At 40.1% G+C, this 20309-nt stretch overlaps 2 protein-coding genes across 5 annotated transcripts in view; both read left to right on the forward strand.

The window, feature by feature from the left end:
• The window catches only part of PLCB4 (phospholipase C, beta 4), a 95449-nt gene extending 78579 nt beyond the window's left edge, over nt 1–16870 (forward strand). For 2 of the 4 annotated variants that reach the window (XM_009886033.1, XM_009886034.1), the window contains 5 exons: nt 1379–1554; nt 6175–6276; nt 8411–8468; nt 8894–8980; nt 15050–15118. In XM_009886033.1, coding sequence (XP_009884335.1) covers nt 1379–1554; nt 6175–6276; nt 8411–8468; nt 8894–8980; nt 15050–15118 — 492 coding nt within the window. Of the gene's footprint in view, nt 1–1378; nt 1555–6174; nt 6277–8410; nt 8469–8893; nt 8981–11083; nt 11121–15049 lie in introns of all 4 variants that reach the window. The other 2 variants (XM_009886032.1, XM_009886031.1) reach the window with 2 other exon arrangements.
• A 1633-nt stretch (nt 16871–18503) lies between these two features.
• The window catches only part of LAMP5 (lysosomal-associated membrane protein family, member 5), an 11852-nt gene continuing 10046 nt past the window's right edge, over nt 18504–20309 (forward strand). Inside the window, exon 1 of the mRNA XM_009886084.1 lies at nt 18504–18573. Within this exon, the coding sequence (XP_009884386.1) occupies nt 18504–18573 (70 nt within the window). The remainder of the gene's footprint in view (nt 18574–20309) is intronic.

The raw sequence follows: 20309 nt of genomic DNA on the forward strand, positions 1-20309 counted from the left end.
CCTGCTTGGAAACTGCTTACCTTTTCGCATCAGCAATACAAGGAGCTTGGACTAAACTTAGTCCTAACTTAAGTGCCTTAGGTGGGTGCCAGAGGTGAGCTGGAGTGTCTGCCCCTCAACCTTTCAAAAACTCCATCTGAAAAGTGAGTGTCTTTTACTTACCAACATCTGAAAGTCTGGCTTTCAGGTAGTGGTAGTCGCTCTGATCTGTTACAAAGTTACTCGGGGTTTTTGTTTCATTAGGAGTCTAGCTTTATTACACAACATGAGCTTTGCCTAGCAGGGCCCTCAGATGAGCCTCTCCAGGGCAGAATGGAGACTGGGGTGGTTAAGGTCACCTCTTCGTTCACCATCACCAGTGTGTGCAGAGGAGTCTGTTCTACATTATGCAGAGCCCACATGTGGGCCCAAACCTAAAATACTGGCATTGATCTCTCACTTTGAGCAATACGGTGGCAACTTTTGATTTGAAGAGTAAGGTTTACCTTTCATAGAAGATGACCCAGATGCTATTTGTTACCATAGTAGCAGCTGAAATGACTACCTGAACATAGGTTTATTGTGAGGCATATTTTGTAGACCATTTATGGAAAAGTAGGATAGCTTGTCAAAATACCCAAAGATAATTACTAAAGGATAATAAAATATGTCTTTCTATTAGCTTTTTTTCTAAATCATTGAGTGCAATGTATTCGTATAATAACAATTCTGGTGATTTAGACTTCTTCATATTGTCTCTTGGGAACTTTCCAAAACTTTAATCTCATTATTCTTGTGAGTCTTGGGAGATAAGCAAGAGAAGAATACTTGTCAGATTCCCTGCTGACTTAATGAATATAAAACAAAGATACGTAGCCCATCTTCAGATTCAGGTTGTATTGAATACAGGATTTCTCTGTAAACTGACTATGTTTGTAAAACTGTCTCCACAAAATCAAAGACTATATTTAAGCCCTCAGAAAAATTCTGCTCGCTAGATTTTTTCCGTTGTTAATTTCAATAATATTAATATATTTTATTTTCTTGGCAACCGAAAATGTGAAACTGTTTTATTGTGAACTCAGTGTTAGAAAAGGTTTTAAAATAAGTCGTACAGTCAAGAACATAAACGCATCCAATTTATTTAAGGCACTTTAGATAATAGAGTCCTAATAGTAGGGGTTCTTTTACATCTGTTTATTATAATACACTAGAGTGTCCTCAGTGGCTTTGCTACTCTGTGAAGCAACTTCATTTATGTAACTTCATTTTTCACAATTTAGCAGCATTCTTTACAATCTCTTTTATGATTGCGTTTACTACACCTTCAGCAGCAGTAATAGTTGATCTCCTAGCCTAACTGAAAACCTCTAGCAAAGATGCTGTTACTTCTCTACAGGTCAAAGAGATTGTGGCACAGCACACTAAAGAATGGTCTGAGATGATCAATACGCATAGTGCCGAAGAGCAAGAAATCCGTGATTTACACTTGAACCAACAGTGTGAACTACTGAAGAAACTGCTGATTAATGCTCATGAACAACAAACCCAGCAGCTAAAATTTTCGCATGACAGGTGAGCAGGATAGTGCTGCCTGATAATCAGGGTCGTTTTGTTTGCTTTATATAATGTTTTAGTTTGTTATGTTGATAGCTCCTGTACTGTGGTCAAATTTATCAGGCTGTATGCATGGTAGAAGTAAAAGAACTGATCATACAAGGCCTAGATAGATGCAGGAATGGGCTTCTTAGCTGGTTTAGATTACCTGAACTTCATTAAAGGCAGTGGATGTGATGAAGCAGTGATCGTTTGCATCAACTGTGGATGCTTAGACTTCACCCAGGAACTGGAAACTGAGAAGTATCAAATATGGAAATACCCTTTGGAGTTGCTAGCAGTTTTGGATGCATGAGTTTATAGAATTGGTGATTATAAGAAAGATCCATGAAAAATAAGATCATAAAAACAACGGGTAGCAGGATAAGCTCCATTAGACTGATGTGTTATCTTCCTACAGTATCCTAAGAATTCAGAAGATAGTGCATGACATGACTGTGTTGTTGCTTTTGTAATTAACCATTCTGCCCATTTGAAATTAAATAAAATTAAATACACATTGTATCCACAGTGTTAAAAATGGTAGTAAGTAGAGGAATAATTTTTATATGCTATGATCTATTATGCAAAGCAGCCTTAAAGCCTGTGAATGCAAAATGTGTGTGTACATACATATATATATATATTCATATGTAATTGTCTTCAGCATCTTTCACATAAAAAGCATGGGGAAAAGGAATAAGTAAATCGCATTTGAAGATGGAATTGAAATTATTTTTTAAATTCCTGAGCGAAAAAACAGCTTATCTTTGCATCAGAGAGAACACATGCTGGGACCTGCAAGCTTTCCATCTAACAGAGAATTGTCCCAGCAAAAGGCTTTTAGTGAGCTCATCTTTATGTTAATCTCTGTGTTAACCCATGTATTCAAGCTGTCCTGCAATAAATACTCAGTCAAAAATGAAGTCCAAAAATTATTAAATTATAATACAAATGCATCATTCAAAAGATACGGGCCAGAGGAAGGTGCAGTCCTCGGTACTGTATCTCTAAATCACACCTGACTGCATCAGCTCAGAGAAATCCCATCACTTTGTTTTTGAGTCCTGTTTTCTGTCCTACTTGAAATTCACTACAGTGCTTAGAGGAGAATTTACTAATGTATAGCCTATTTGTGGAATAAGACTTTTTTCCCCTCATCTTTTTGAAAGTAAGTTTTTGTTTTCTGTGCATATTTTGTTATTTGCATAACTTTGCTAAAGGCTGTCATTATAGGCAGCTATTATATCTACACTTGGACAAGGTTTCATTTTGGCTTTTTTTTAAGCTTTTTTTCTCATAGTTTTTGGGTTTGGGTTTAGAATTTCTGTATCTCTATGTTGTTTAAACAGCCCTATATCGTTTCTTGTAAATGGTTCTTAGAGTCTTAATAATGGATCTTGCTCTCTTATTAGAAATCATTTGTGTTCAGTCCATATATTGTTCTATTTTCAGAGCTACTAAGAACCAGATCTCAAAATCTACATCCTGATAAATACTGAGAACTACTTCTTCTCAGCTGTCCTAGGAGTAACAACCTTCAAAATTCTTTCTGCTTTATTCATTGCAATTAGTGTGTTTCTGCTTATTTGGGAATTTGTGTGTGACGCCCAAATGCGCAGACTGGGGACTTTCCTGCTTAAAACAAATTTAAGACTGTGTCTAAATCTATGAATATTTCAGAAGAATTTGGAATGTGAAATACTAAAATGTGAATAATAATACCCCAAAGAGACTTCACACTTCATCATTTGTAAACTTTTTAATAGAATATACTGTGTGTAGGAATACGTATGCATTTATCTGTATAGCTGTACGTAATAGCTAAGAGACAACTCAGGTAACCATAGGAAAAAAAAGGATCTATCTGAGAGCAGTGTGGGAGGTGGACCGTGCTCTCAGCGTGCTGTTCTCGCCGCTTCCCTCTCTGTGAGCTGAGGTAATGAGTTAGCTATCACAACAGAGGACACAAGGTTAGTAGGAAAGATCAGTAATCTAAAGTGATGTAGTTATCTGCTGTAGGGTAGATGCTTTCCCTCCGTGTGCGGTACAAAAAGCAATTGCAGTTTGTACTTTGAGCTCATTTAAAAACAAAGCAGAAGACAGCAGATACTACTGAAAATCTGAAGCCTATTGAACTCCGGGGGTGCTGTGCTCCCTGCCGCCACAGACAGGGTTAGCTTGACTGACTTGGACGTAGTGAGCTTGCCTTATTTCAGAAACCAGGGACATGAAGCTGTTATTCGCAAGCACTATGTGCTCCAGATAAAATAACATGAGACAGAAAGAAAAATCATGTGTGTTTGGGTGGGGTTTTTTTAATAGAAGAAGAGATTTCTAGTCATTCAAACAATACTGGTGACATAAAATGACATGTTAATGCACTTTAATGTCATCTGAATACATGTATAAATTCCAAGGATAGACTTGCGTGCTTAAAGTATCCCTTTAAAAGACATGTTTGTATAAATTTCAGAGTTGCAGTCAGTACGATACAGTAGGAAATCAGCAGTTAAGTCTTGCAGTTCATGTGCCGCATTTTTCAAAATCCTTTTTTTCTTTACCATCCTGCCATATCTACTTCTTCCAGTTAACTCTGGCTACAGGCACCACTTGTGAGCGGGAGGGAGTTCTCTAATGGTGGCTTAGTGCTGCCAGCCAGCACAGCATAGGCTGAACTTGAGAGTCAATGTGAAGCCCCACGCCAAGCGATTGAGAAGTGAACTGATCCTAGAGCTTGCGCCCCGTCTTTGAGAAGCGCTACTTTAGAAACAAGGAGTGGTCCCTACAAGTGCTTCTTGGTGATTTTTAAAAGGAGGATAAGATTTTTCATTTCTTCTGTTAGTAATACTTTTTATTTCTTCCAAGCAGAGAAAACCCAACACACCCAGAAAGACCAAACAGCAGTGCAACTCAGAGCTAGATTGTAGTTCACAGAATAGAGAAACAGTTGCATATAGATGTGTTGGCTCTTTCAGCCATATCCATGGCCAAAGCCTCATTTTGAAATCATTGGTGATCCACAGTAGTCCTCTAATCCTCTTAACTTCTTTCACTCTAAAATTATATCTGATGCAAATAGGCTAAATCAATTTGAACACCTACACTTAACTTTTATCCTTGAATACAGTAATAAAAATAAATTATTTCAGTACTGCTCTTAAGATAGCATGCTGGAAAATTACTTCATATTCAGTATAGAAAATAAAAGCTTTTATTTGGAGAAAGGACTATTGTAATGAAATGTGCTTTCTAATTTTTGCTGTGATACCACTGCTTTTAAATCTGCATTCAGGAGATGTTTCACCTTATGAACTCTTGGAGGAAAAAAAAAGCACTGCATTTCTTTAATAAAAATTTTTAACGCTGGAAAATGTAAGTTGTGTAACAAAGTTTCCTGTGCTACTTACTGATTAAGGTCTGTTAGAGATGAAAGAAAGCTAAAAATGATTCAGTGACAACATTTCATTAAATTGAATACCGTGTTATGTGCCACACCCCTCTTCTGTGCATACAAAATACTTAGAATTTTGAGTTAATAAACAGAAGTTTAGTGCTGTACTTAGGATCATGTCCAGAAAAAGAGACTAAGACGCTGCCTTGGCCTGCACATGCAACTTTTAGATGCTTATGCACTACTGGGGACTTTACAATCCATTATTTGCTGCCTAATTTCCATATATAATTCGTGTTTAAATAAGCACTTAAGATCAGGAGCTGCAAGAACTGGAATGCTAAGCAGGCAGAAAGCAAGAGCTGGTCTTCAGGGATGGTCTTTTTGGAGCTCGCCTGGCTTACCCAGAGTGACGGAAAGCGTTCTCACTCACAATTCATGCGCCATTTCTGAAAGTTAGCATCTGTGCTGTTACTCCTAACAAAGAATCACAATCTCTTTTTCTTTTTAAAACGACAGGGTAATTATTTACTTATTTTCTGGTTTTCTACTGCGCTGGCTGAAACTGAAGAGGTTTTCCACCTCCTGGGTCAAACCACACCACTCAGGCTATCACCCCTGGAAGGTGATTACCACCCTCCTGTTAAATCTATCTTGTTTCACACAAAAGGCTACAAGGTTCACGGGGCCAGAAGGAGAAACTGAACACACGTCTGACCATGGTCTAACCACGGGACTCTTTTCAGGCCCAAAGTAGAAGTCTTAAAAGGAAGTCTGTCAGCTCATAGCACAACTACCAAATATTATTACGATTCATATTGCAATCATGTTCTGAGTGCAGGATTTGTAAATTTGCTATGCCATTTAAAAGACAAATTGTATTTTCTAAATGGCTGATAGTAGCTCATACTTGGACAACTCATATACTAGGGAGAAAAGAGACTCTTCTATACCCTTTTATAACATTTAAAGTGTAAGAGTGCTTTAGACTGATCTTTCAGATTATATTCTCTGGAACAAATGGAGATTTCTGAATGCATGCTCAAATTGTATAAAGTCTACCTGAATGAAGGAACTTTTCATATGGTTTGTTCTTTCCTCTTCCTTAACGCTTTAAGGACAAAATTAACCACAAAGAGTAATATCAGGAAACCAACCTCAACAACAGTTGTATCTTAGGCATTAATGACTTTGGTTTTGCCTAGGGAAAGCAAGGAAATGCGTGCGAACCAGGCTAAAATATCTATGGAGAACAGCAAAGCCATAAGCCAAGACAAGTCTATCAAAAATAAAGCTGAGAGAGAGAGGTAAGTATCAGATCTCCTTTCTCGAGAAGGGAGGCAGGTGAACACATGGATTAATTCTATTAAAACCATGCTTTTATGTAAAGAAACAATGTCTGATTATTGTGCTGAATATATTTTTAGATTACTATTTTAAGAAAAATGTTGCTTTTCTCATATTTATCTTTTTAATAAATGTGATGTCCTGGTTCCGGCAGGGGTAGGGTTAATTTTCACAAGGATCTGGGACTGGACGCAGCCAGGAGAGCTGACCCAAGGGGTATTCAATCCTATGTGACGTCATGCTCAGTATATACCTGGGGGAGCTGGCCAGGGCAGGGGGGAGGCAGGAATCACCGCTTGGGAGTGGGCTGGGGCTTTTCCAGGTTCCTAATCATGTTTTGTATATCCTTTTTCAGTATTATCATCATTGTTTTCCCCTTTCCTTTGCTGGTTTGTTAAACTGCCTTTATCTTAGCTCACGAGTTTTGCCTTTTTCCATTCGATTCTGCCCCCATCCTCCGCTGAAGGGGAGAATTAGCGAACGACCTCATGGTTCTTTGTTGCTGGCAGGGGCTAAACCATGATACCTGATCAGGGAAATAAAAAGGTTCTTAAATTTAAATTTATACTCATCATCTATCCCTGACTGCTGTAGATCTAATGACACTATTAAATTGAAACACACCTGTAAAAGTTTTAATGATTGTACTTAAAGGGCATTATACCTTTTTGCTGTTGCTTTTTAAATAAAATTAGTGCTATACTGAAAAGGGAGTCTGAGGTTTGGTTCTAGCTGGAGTTAGAATAACTGGAGAGGCAGCATCACTAAAAACACAGGAGGTGGTGCCAACGAAAGGCTTTCTCCTTCATCTACTGATAACATGGGGGAAAGGTGGAACAGAAGGAAGAAGTGCTAAAAGTGATGATAATCAGCAGAGAGGGTGATGGAAGGTACGAGTGAAGAAGCAGGAGATGTACTTCACGAAAGCATGTGTTGCGTCTCCACTCCTGAAGTGAACTGCATCTCTCTCCCTTGTTATGTGCTGGCACTGGCGACCTGACTGGCATCCAGGCTCAGCAAACCAAGTGCACTGCTGCACTTGAAAAAGTGGGTTATTCACAGCACGTTTGGAGATGACAGTCTTAATTGATTGGAGAGACTAGAGAGACACTTGCCAGTACCAGCTGCTGAGACGTTTTGGAGGATTGATCTGCACTATAGCTATTTTAAGTTTCTTCTATTTATCCTAAAAGTTTCCAAATAAATAGATAAAAGCAGAGTCTACATGATGATGTCGCATAAGCCTTCAGGGTTTCCCCTTCACTTTAGGCTTACCATCTGGCTCATTCTTTCCTCTTTTACATTCCTTCCTTGGCAGTGGGCTATTTTGGGCTATTTTGGTCAAAAGGCTTGAACTTGTTCCCGCTGAGCTAAGTCCCTAGAGTGTTACAGAATCCTAGCTCATCAGGAAGATGAGTCGTTGGAGCCCTTGATAACTGTATGCTTAGTTAATGCAAGATCTCCACTAATGATTCGGAGATAAATCTGTTTCTGGATTTGAAAGCAGTCTGAATTCAGTTCTGGTTTTCAGACTTTGCGATTCAGCTGTTTGAACTATTTTTTATATACTTTATGATGGAAATCTTAGGAAGAAACACTTCATAGTTAGGTATTTTATGTAAATATTATTTGTGTACTTACCTTTCTGCTTAAATAGATAGCTTTAAGAACCTTACAGCATTGGTAAGCTGTAACTTTCCTTATGATCATCAGATGATTTTTCTATTACCACTGTTAAGAGTTGTAGCACATTTTATATACCCAAATAAATTGAGAGTGGAGTGCAGTAAGGGATACACAAATGAATTAAACATATTTAAGTTCTGTCCACCACTCCTGAGTAAGCGGAAAAGCAAACTTCATTCATTATCGTCTTTTTTCCCAAGTTTTCAATCATCCTGTCAATGTACTTGGATACCTTTAGGTGTACAGCTGCATAGCCAGAGGAGTGTACAATTTCCCATTTGTCCCACATGGGATAGACAATCAGAAACCAAAATATACCTTATGAGTTTGTGATTCTCTGTATTGTAGCTTTTGGGTTTCTTTTTTTCCAATGAGTCTTCATGGACAATGTTTGCATTTTCTTTTTAGGCGAGTCAGAGAACTGAACAGCAGCAACACAAAAAAGTTCCTGGAAGAGAGAAAAAGGGTAACTATAACCTTGACAAAGTCACTGGGCACTATTTCTGGATATTCATTCTCATTTCTCTGTGTTGAGAATCCAGGTCTAGTAAACAAACAGATGTTTGTCCTTGCTTTGTTCCATATACTTGTAGTGTAAAAGATGTAGCATCTATACAAGAGGAAGCTGTTTTAAATTAATAAAATTACTATTCATTGTTGTGTATTTGCTACTTTTATGTAATATATATTTTATATATGTATAATATAAATATATTGTTATACTAATAGCTCTTCTTAAGATTGGGTAATATAATAGGCCTCCTGTGGTGTTTTGTGCCATCCTAGTAGGGCAACACAGTGTGTATACACATGCAATTCAAGTAAGTTTTTATTTTGCTTGTTAATAATGTGTTACATCCCCCCAACCCCATTATTTTCTCTTGCTTACAGCTGGCAATGAAGCAGTCAAAGGAAATGGATCAGTTGAAAAAAGTTCAACTTGAGCATTTAGAAGTCTTGGAGAAGCAGAATGAGCAGGTATCTTATTTTAAAGGTTTAAAAGAAAAGCAAGCTAGTGAAAGCAGTAACCAGAATCAGGCTGAGTAGAATGCTTCTAAACATCAGTCATTACTGGACTTGGGAAAATGACCTTGTTTGTGGTTACTCGCCTACTTGGGGAGTTAAGAGGTGAGGTGACTTAAATAATGATACAGAACAAGATTTGTTTCAGATTAGCATGTGAACGCTAGACTGCTTAGCCAGAGTCTGTCCTTTCAGCTGTTTGGCCACGTTGATACTCGTTAGCTAGATACGACAGTCATAAAAGGCCCAGCATATCCATTTTAATTACTCCAAAAAAGTACTTCAAGCAAATCTTTCCTTCATTTTGGAACTTACATTTCTAGCACTGATTGGAAAATAGAGATGAAACGTGCACAGAGCATCTCTGAACTCTGAGAGACAGTTTGGACTGAATTCTAGAGATGTATAGTAGCATGGGGAGTTTTATCTGTACCAGTATGCCCTTTCCTAATTAAAATCCCTTATTATTTTCTGCTAGTTTATAAGCTCTTTTTTTTTTTTTTAATTGAAAAACTACATGGCAACAAAAGGAAAATTCTAATCTTATTTCTGGTAGAAGCAACACTATGATCTGAGCAGTTCCCTTGGTTGAGCCAGCAGAGCTGTAATAATTGCATGGACTTGCAGTACTGCACTTACGCAAACGTCAACTGCAAGGGGAATATACCCAGCAATTCAGTGAGATGAGACAGAAGGGGTGCATTTAATACTTTCAAGGGTTATGTACTTAATTCTTTGTTATTAAATGTTCCGAACTGGTACTCTCTGGCAGACATTATAGTCTGAATTAAGGCCATCTTGCAGAGCGGGAGGGCAGAGAAGAGTGCGTGAAAATCAAGTATTTCCACTGTCAGGAGAGACTCCTACAGCCCCCAAAACTGTGGCCTGGTTAACTTCTAGGGGGGTGACAGCATGTAGGATTGTAGGCAGCTGCAGCCACTGAGCCCCAGCCACCATGGCTCTGTCTTCTGATTGCTCCACCTCCCTTCTGCATAACAACCAAAATTCCTAGTCTATTCCCCTCAGGGTTTCTGTAGATGTCATCTCTTAACATCCAGCATGAATGGATCTGTCAGTCAGTCTGCTCCTGAGCAATATCTGCACATAATCAAAAGGCAGGGGAGGCAGGCACCTGGGGAAGGCCATTGGGCTACAGTGGATCTGTAACATCGCTGTAGAGAGCATGACAGAGAACTCCCTGTGAACTGTGGTAGTTGACAAAAAATGATGGGCTTGATCCAGAGAGAGGTGTTACCAGTGGTTTCTTTCCATTAGCTTCAGAGAGCTTTGGATCCAATTTTTAAAAACATAAGGACAAGAGGGAATGATTATAGTTGTGCTTTTAAGTACAATGCAATAAACACATTATGTATAAGGGAGGGAGGTTGTTGGGAAATAAGTGTGAGGCGTTAAAGGAGTCACCTCTTTCGGCAATTAGATACTTCCTTCACCTGGGATTACAGTTTCCGCTGCTGAGAGGTGGTAACAGCCTACATGAGCTTGCTTGTACTCCATTTCAGTGCAGAGATGAAGCCAGCTTAAATCATCAATGATCAAATGGAGTAAGGTCATTCATGTGCTGGTTACCACTTTTGTGGGGGCGTGTGGTGGCCTCCACCAGTCCTTAACAGCTTTTTAACTCACTCTAATTTGATCCATCAGAGCATATATTTTCATACCTGCTGTTTTGACCACTTCCTTTTAGCCCCAAAAGTGCAAACCTCCAGCTGGGTCTGGTTTCGTTGTTACACACATTGGTGTATGAAAGCTAGTTGGATCAAGATAAAGGTGGTGTTTGTTTAATGAGAATTTCAAAGCATGATTTTTTTTTTCCTGATCAATCAAGAAAAGAAATTTTTCATACAAATATACAATGTAGAAAAGTAGAATTATGGGTGGAAACAGTCTTCAATACAAACTGTTATGAATTTAAATTTGTTTTGGTTTTACGTATGTTTTTTCTTGCATTAATTTTTCAATCTCACTTCAGTTTTCATTCATTTAATTTGCTTCTTGTTGTATTACTCAATTTTGACATTATTATTTTTGTACAAACAGCTTTTGAAATCCTGTCATGCAGTGTCTCAAACACAAGGTAGGATGGACGTATAATAAGCAAACTATTATTTCAGTGTGCTTTCCTTCTAAATTAAATCATTATCATTGGAGCCCTCTTTGTAAATGCAACCATTGGGAAGTACCATTGACATAGTGAACACAATGTTAATCTTGTTTGCACACAGATATTTGAGCCTGACACAATATTAACAGTATTTTATGCTTTAGCATCCTAAATTCAGATGCGTATGAGCAGTGATGTACAGAGGAAATATTTAGGGATTAACTTGTATTGCACATTATCTGTCATTACTGAAAGATATGCTTAGAGTTCTAAACTGTGTCTGTGAGAAGTGTCTGTTGATCTACGTCGTGGGTTGACCCTGGCTGGACACCAGGTGCCCACCAAAGCCACTTTATCACTCCCCCTCCTCAGCTGGACAAGGGAGAGAAAATATAATGAAAGGCTTGTGGGTCGAGAGAAGGGCCAGGAGAGATCATTCACCAGTTACCGTCATGGGCAAAACAGACTCGACTTGGGGAAAAATTAGTTTAATTTACTACCAATCAAATCAGAGTAGGATAATAAAAAATAAAACCAAATCTTAAAGACACCTTTCCCCGACCCCTCCTTTCTTCCCCGGCTCAACTTCACTCCCCATTTCTCTACCTCCTCCTCCCCAGCACGGCACGGGTATGGGGAATGAGGGTTGCAGTCAGTTCATCACACGTTGTCTCTGCTGCTCCTTCCTCCTCAGGGAGAGGACTCCTCACATTCTTCCCTTGCTCCAGCATGGGGTCACTCCCTCGGGAGAGTCCTCCTTGAACTTCTCCACGTGAGTCCTTCCCACAGGCTGCAGTTCTTCACAAACTGCTCCAGTGTGGATCCCTTCCATGGAGTGCAGTCCTTTCAGGAACAGACTGCTCCAGCGTGGGTCCCCCTGGGGTCACAAGTCCTGACAGCAAACCTGCTCCAGCATGGGCTCCTCTCTCCATGGGTCCACAGGTCGTTCCAGAAGCCTGCTCCAGTGTGGGCCTCCCATGGGGTTGCAGCCTCCTTTGGGTATCCACCTGCTCCAGTGTGGGGTCCTCCACAGCCTACAGGGTGACAGGCTGCCTCACCATGGTCTTCACCATGGGCTGCAGGGAAACCTCTGCTCTGGTGCCTGGAGCATCTCCTCCCCCTCCTTCTTCACTGACCACTGTGTCTGCAGAATTGTTGCTCTCACATCTCACTCCTCTCTCCACTGTTTCCACAGCACTTTTTTCCCCTGTCTTAAATATGTTACCACAAAGACGCTACCACAGTTGCTGATAGGCTCAGCCTTGGACAGTGGTGGATCAGTCCTGGAGCCTGCTGGCATTGGCTCCATCAACATAGGGGAAGCTTCTAGCAGCTACTTGCAGAAGTCACCTCTGTAGCCCCCCAGCTACCAAAACCTTGCCATGCAAAACCAATACAATCTATGAAAACTATTTTAGTGTTAACATACATATGATTAACTGCTAACGCTGATAGACAGACAAAGAGTATCCACCTGTGGTAATAAAATAAGTAATTCCACACTAAGAATAGTAAAATATAGAACAGATTGCTAGAAATAGCTTTTTAGTGTCTAAAGAAGAGAGGCTTCCAGTACTTTAAAATTCACTTCAAAATCCAACGTGTTACAAGGCGTGGCAATTAGATATACCATGTGGCTTCCTAAATAATTGTTACTCACAAGAAATCTCTGTTAACCCTTGTCTTACCAAGGGAAATGGTTGTATTAGGCTTGAACAATCCAGTTGTACAGTATTTCCTGATCCAAATTATTTTCTTAAATTGATAGCATATCTTTATCTTGCACCACTGAGTCTGACAGGACTCACTTTAACATTTATTTATAGACATATAATGAGGAAAAAAAAGCATTCATTAGGCTAGTAGGAAAAAATATTCTTTTACTGTGTATGGTTCTTAGCCTGTCTTAGATCTCACTATATAGCAAGCATCTTGAAAGCAGAGTCCATTAGCTGCCACTCACTTCATGAATTCACTGTAGCTTTAACACCGCCTTCCAGAAGGCTCGTCTTCAAGTATCAGGCTTGTGTGTTCGAATCAGAATGCAGTGTCTGAATCAGCCTCAGACTTGCAAAACTGGGCATCCTGGTCCTGTGCTAATCTGTTCTTTGAAACCAAGTTATTGGTAAAATAATTCAGTACACCATACATCGGCATGCAGAATATTTATAGGCTACTATGTGCCAGTAGCTAAGTCACAAGCTTAAAACATGAAATGTGTGAGTCACTAAGAAACACAGGGAGGGTTTTTTTATCTGGAATTTAATTTCACACACAGGCAAAATCCAGCCAACATTTCAGAAGAGGTTGTACATATTGGTTTATTTATTATGTTTCCATATTTTCATGTTAAAATTATTTCTTCATTACTTTCAAGCTTTTAACTCATTTAAATTGATAGCATTGATTAATTTTTAATCATATTTATGACAGTTGCTTTGCTATTATCATAATTACTTTTTCCCCAAGATGATGATGATGATGATTATGAAAGTACAGGGCTAGATTTTTCAAGAAGGTACATATATCACATCTGCACAAAACCTACATTTACCTTGCAAAATGAGTAGCTGTGCATCTCATTACTTTAGAGCTACATCTGCTTATTTTTGCATATGCAAATATGTGTTTGCACATCCAGAATCGGTGACTCCTTAAATAGGGCAGGTGACTCCTTAAATAGGAGCTTGTATAGCAAAGTTCCCTGTCTAAGCAACGTTTACAACTTTTTGAGGAACATGGTTCACATAAATCAAATCCAGTAACCGTTCTTTCCTGCATGACTGACACAAAGCAGTTACACCAAAGAAGAAAACAGCTTGGTTTGCCTCTTCCTAAACCTGTCCTAATCCTCAGGAGCTTGCTTGTAAAAATAGATGGGTTAGCTTGTCCTCTGGGTCAATTTATTCAGAGTCCTTTGGGTTATGGATTTAACTAACTTCCCACATTGAGAACCCTCAGAGAAAATGAAGAGATGGTGACTCCCAGTGCCCTTAAACTGCAGAGTTTCAAACCAAAGAACAACTTCTAATCTCTAACTGAGCCACAGGAGGAGTAAGTGTGCGTGCGTGCATGTCACAGAGAGAGAGAGAGAAAAAGAGAGGGAGAGGAAGGGAATAAAAAAAAGCTCTCTAAGCAGGGGATTCCCAGGCCAGTTACTGTTTATACACAGTGCTTTAACTGTGCTTGCAAAGTCCGAGGCATGCGGAGTTTATAGCAAGATCTGGCATATGTTCATTGCTGTATTCTGCACAATGCCTTTGGATACAGTTTCAGGTGGATTCAGTGTGTGTAATCCCATGGTAGTAGTAATCCCAGCAGTAGTCTAATCCTAAAGTGAAAAAACAGCACATCTGTCATCGTAAGGATGATTATTTTTAAAAAAATCTTATTTAAAACATTATTACTTAAAAAAAATCTTGCCTACTGCAAAGAAGATGTTACGTTGATGGATTTTTGTCATTCATTTTCTTTATGAAAGAAACGAGTCTAAATCACAGATGAACTCTCTAAGCATTTCAGGAAGTAACACATCACAGTACTCGCACAACAGTGGTGAAGCATACATTCCCAAAGATAGCTTCTGTCGGGAGAAACAGTCGGATCGGCATCTGCCTATTTTTCCTCCCCAAAAGTGGAGCTTCTGCATTTTACCATATACTTCTTCAGCAAGTCAACCCATGAGCCTTAGAATAGGATCAAAAATACTTCCCAAGAATTTGTAGACATAAGAATTACATCTGATTTTGAAAACAGAATGACATGATTTATGACATTAATTTTATTACATATATTTTCAGTGTGTTTTGCCTGTATTTCACTCAGACACTATCATATAAAACATGTTTCATTTTGAACAAAAGGTCTAATGCAATGTTTCATGCGGTTATTTTGGATTGCAGGCAAAGGAGATGCAGCAGATGGTGAAGCTGGAAGCAGAGATGGATCGCAGGCCAGCAACAGTGGTCTAAAGCCTCAACAAGCAAATTGAAGTTAGAGAGCACAGCATCCTTAAAATGAAAGCGAAATTCAAAATAACATTGCTGAGGTTGAAAAGTGGGCTTTTTTGTTTTGGTTTGGAGGGGGCGAGGGGGGGGGTTGGTTTTTTGGTTTTAATGTATAAAGTGTAGCTACGGACCACCAAGTCTTAAGGTTTCCATTATTCCTTTTTTAACACTGGGCACTGAATTTCCTTTGTTGGATTTCCAAGATTAAAATTTCCTTTTTTCAGAAAAACACTAATCAGAAGATGAAGACAGTTTTTAAACCCAGCCCTGTATTCCTTTCTGTATCTCGACAGGCAGCTTGCCTGTATCAGAATTACAGAATCAGAGCCTTGAAACACAACAGATACTTTTAACGTCATCTCAAATGGCAACAAAACTATTGTCAAGTCATGTTATTTACCATTTGTGTTCTCATGTGTGATATATTGTGTAGAAAACACATGCTGCCAGATCCCGGCAAGCAACAACTCGTCAGATGCTCAGCACCTGATGTCATCGAGCCCACTGAACTGGATCTTCTGCTAAATCACCGTAATAATCAGTATAGTAAGGAGTTGTTTGGGCAATTTTAAATTATATTTCAAACTATTTTTGGGGCAGCAGACAGTAGGCAGTTGAAAGTTAACTGCGTATATTCAGACGTACAATATGTACAAAGTCATCAGCCGAATTCATCAGCTGCAACAGTAACTTGACAGGATATTTCCACAGTCCAGTGATGTCATTCACAAGTGCCATATCAGCTCTATCACGTCTGAAAGAAGCCAGTATCCTGTAAAAGTTACTGCAATGGTTAGTGTGAGGGAAATACAGTGTATTTGTGCCAAAACTGATCAGTGCTCTAAGGAATTACATATTAGGCACTTTAAGAAAAGTTTACATCTTACATTGCTTGTATAGAAATTGCATTTTGATCCTGTTGCTGCAGATCCCAGATACTACAGTTCATTGTAACTTAAAGATTGTTTAAATGGCTTTTGGCAAAAAGTTTGTAACTGTGAAAATGTAAAAAGTATTTATACACTTCAGAATCACAACATTGTAGAAAATCACATACATGTTGCCACGTGATAAAATTAGTAAACAGAAATGCTAAGAGTATGTTTGCATGTGATACAAATGCTATTGAGACTGTAATGCCTACTATATGACCACAGTCATTCTACTAGCTGGTAAATACTGAATAAATGTATGGCACAGAATATCGTTTGATTAATTACAAAGACTTTTAGCATAACAAGGTCTATATATATATATGTGTGTATATTAATTACGTGGGCATTCTTGATACTTGTAGTAAAAGAAAAGTACATAACTAATTTAATTTTACACAAAAGTATTTATGCAGATTTTCAGAATTTCATATCAGGAATAACCTTTTTATGTCCATTAGATATAAAAACAATTTGCTAATGTGTCGATTTGCATGTTTCCAGCGCTTGCTGTAGTTATAATGCAAAACAATGCATGTAAGCATTCCGCTTGGAATTTGTCCATGCTGCCAATTCAAAGATGACTGCATGGAAAACTGGTAGTTTAGAACAAATCAGATTCCTGATTTCAATGTACTAAGCACCAATTACTTTGTTGTATATGCTTGTACAAACAAATTCTACATATTCCTATAAACAGAAGAAATTAAAAGAGATAATTATGTTATTGTCAGTCCTGAGATGAAACTTTCAACTTCTCTAATAAAAACCTTAAAAATTCAAACCCTTTAGTTTTGACTGTAGTGAATTGTAGGGTGGTGGTATTATTACTGACAATTTTTCAGTAAGTTGTATTTCCTGTAAAAATGTGCATAGTGTAAATATATTTCTATCACAGCTTATTTATTCAAAGGAGTCTTATTTCTTTTAAGCAATAGAAGAATTGTGCAGCATTGGTCCTCGCAGCACTACCCGAGTACAGTGTAGCAGCAGTACCTTGAGATGCAGCCACCCAAGTACAGTGTAGCAGCACTACCTTGAGAATGCAACTGAGACAGAGGTCAGTGAAGTCTTTAGGTGTTTAAGGCAGGATTTAAACAAACCTGTGATGCCTATTCAGAATTCCCATTTGATGCACTTAACCTACAGAGGCATCTCCTGCTCTTTATGATCCATAATGTTTTAAAGACAAGTTGTGTACTGGGAGCAGCTCTCCCTGCTCTCTAAGCTTGGCTCAAGTGTGGAGGGAGCTGGGAGCAGCAGCGTTTTCAGAGCATGCCGGACAGGATCCAGCATCTCAAACAAGTCAGTGACTTACTTAGACATTTTTAACTAAAAAAAAAAAAAAAAAAAAGTAAAACTGCCGGAGACAGTGCTGTGAGCAAAAATTTTATACTGTTGCCTACCACAGTGGTTTCTAGCCAGTAAGGAGAAGCAAATGACAGACCAGATACAGAGGGAACTGAATGGTGAAGCATTGAACATTCCTAGTTTTCTTAGGCTCGCTTACAGCCTGGCTGGAAACCACCTCTGTTAAAGAATTAACTGGAAATAGAGGACCTGGGTTCAGTTCACTTCCCTCTCTGAGGAAAAATCGAACCTGCCTGTCTTAATTCCCTGGCGAGTATCTTATGTATCAGGGATTAAACTGGTTTTGGAAGGCTAGAAAATGCTGTCTACAGCCTCCTTTTGAATCTCTGCTTGCCGCTCAGCCAGGAGCGAGACATTTATCAAGTCAAAGAGAAAATGTACTGTGAAACCGGGGAGCTGGGTAGCCTTAGCTTCCAGGCTCAGCTCCCAGAACTGTTATATATTTCATCCATTGACAATTTAGCATTAAACGCAGACAGTAATTTGAAATTAAGCAATGAATTTTGTCAGCTAAGTATTCTGAAATACTGTTTAAGTAGTATTTTATTCAAAAAATATTTGAAGTTTGGCCGCTAATGTAATGAGGTGAGAATTTCCATTGAGATGAAATAGGCTAATCAATTTGAACATTGATACTGAGTTAAAGCAGTTTAAAATGTCATTCTCTGCTGGGGTGATGGATTCCACTTCACTGAAATTTCATCGAGGGAAGTGGCAGACTCTTCCTCTCTGAATCTCTTCAGATAAATTCAGCACAGCTGTGATGGGGAGGGTCACCACACCCTGGCCTCCCTGGCAGCCTGCGATTCTTTCACTTCTAGTAATTTGGAGGTTAGTCGTTAACTTGATTGTTTCCACGTGGGGGTCTGTTTAACCCCAGCCCCACTCAGGTGTAGCCAAACTGCATTGATGAGACCCAAAATACCCCTCAGGGTCTGATTTCCTTGCAGACTCCACATGCTGTTGCCCACGGGCACCCTGTGAAACCGGCTGCCGGTGGCAGATGCATCTCAGAGCCGCTCGGCTGGAAAGCCCCGCTCCCAGGAATGCGCCAGCAGCGGTCCCAGCGCTGCAACACCGCTGTCACCTCGCTGCAGGCTCCCTGTGAGGAGGCTGGTAAGAGTTATTGCTGTCTGGTAGTTGGGGGGTAGGAAGGGGAATTCAGCCTTCAGAGATACACAGGCAGTCTCCACAGCTGGGGGTAAGGGCAGGTTTCAGGTGATCTAATCTGCGGCCATAAACTGGCCCTGGTCACAGCACTTGAGGTCAGCTAATGGTGCACTGGCTCCCTCAGGTAAGACCTTTCTGCTTTGTCAATGTTTTGGAGCTTTCTTGGTATTAGCAAATCTTAGGCCTTTCCCTTTTTCGCCATGGCGAGCAGGATAAAGGTGGCTCTGCAGGCGAGGAGTGCAGATTGTCACTGAAGCTGAAGGCTTTTTTGTTGTGCTGTGCAGCTGGCGGATGCCGGGAGAGCAGGGTTCTGTGTTTGGGGGGCTGTGGGTCACGCTAGCCCATGTCTCTAACATAGCTGCTCCCTGTGGTACCCTCCTACAGGGGCTGGATGCAGGGGCAGCCGCTCAGAATAATACATTTATTTGGAGGCTTAGAAGCTACCTGGAAACCTAAAAAAAAAATAATAAATTAATAGGGGGCTAGAGGAGGAAATAGAGGCTAGTTAAATACTGAGGATGTCAGTGAAAGACCTGAGGAAGCCAGGCATTAAAATGACCACAGAAATATGGTCAAAGAGCTTCATACAGAAGATTTTTTTTTTTCCTTTATATAGTCCCCTGAAGCTATTATCTGCCGGTTAATCCTGTATCACAACTGACACAGACGTGGCTCTATTTTGGGGGGCAGGAATGACTCTTTTATCATGAAACGGGAGAGAGAGGAAATGGCCAGAATATAATATTTAAGATGTACAGCAAGCAGAAAAGGAATTTCAACAGAGTAGTTACAAAAATCAGTATGTTCCTTCAGTATCTGCTTTTATTTTTAAAGAGCTCTTTCCCAGCAAGAAAACCCCTCTGTGCTGGGGTGCCCTGGCAGTGAAAGGGCAGCTTCCCAGAGGCAGCTGCCCACAATCAAAACTCACCTTGTAATACCTTGCTGCGCAAAACCCCGGCCCGTTTCCTCCAGACTCCTTTTTCTTGAACTAGAAACGCGAATTGCTAGTGAATCCGTCTAACACCACACGTGCCAAATAGCCGCTGTCCCTTTGGCTTTTTACGAAAAATATATCCTGGGTGGTAGGCTCCTGTTCCCGCCGCCGCTGGGACCCGCGTCTCTGTACACTAAATATTTGGATGTGCTCTTCGTACGGGTCGAGGGTGGCAGCGCGTTAAAGGACCGTAAAAACTACCGATGAGAGGCGAATATATATATATTTTAACGTCGCATCGCCCGGCGAAAAGGAAAGGCGAAGTCCCGAAGCCGCGGGGCCGTCGGGGCCAGAGCCGGGTGCTCGGGGCCGGTCCCGGAGAACCCTCTGCCGGCAAGTCCCACCTCCGAGATGCGCCCCCAGGGCTGCCCGATCCCCCCTCTCCCCAGTAACGCTCCGCATAGGCACGGCCTGGATTTTTTTAGTGCACCTTCTCGGTGCTGTCGTGACCGGTCCCGTTGTTGTGTGATGGTATGGTTTATGTTACAGTGTGCTCTGTGGTATGTCGCGACGTCAAGAGCTCGGGTGTGTTGGTGGCCGTTTACAAAAGGGTGCCGGCTTTGCTTCTGACCTTGCCGCACAAAAATAGCTGCACGTTTCTTTCTAAATTAAAACACGAAGCAGCTGTTCGCCTCCACCGAAATTACTGACGCTCCGTGAGCAGCCGGCGCTGGACTAGATCACCCCT

Source organism: Charadrius vociferus, unplaced genomic scaffold (genome assembly GCF_000708025.1).
Source record: "Charadrius vociferus isolate BGI_N301 unplaced genomic scaffold, ASM70802v2 scaffold455, whole genome shotgun sequence".
NCBI classification, from domain to species: domain Eukaryota; kingdom Metazoa; phylum Chordata; class Aves; order Charadriiformes; family Charadriidae; genus Charadrius; species Charadrius vociferus.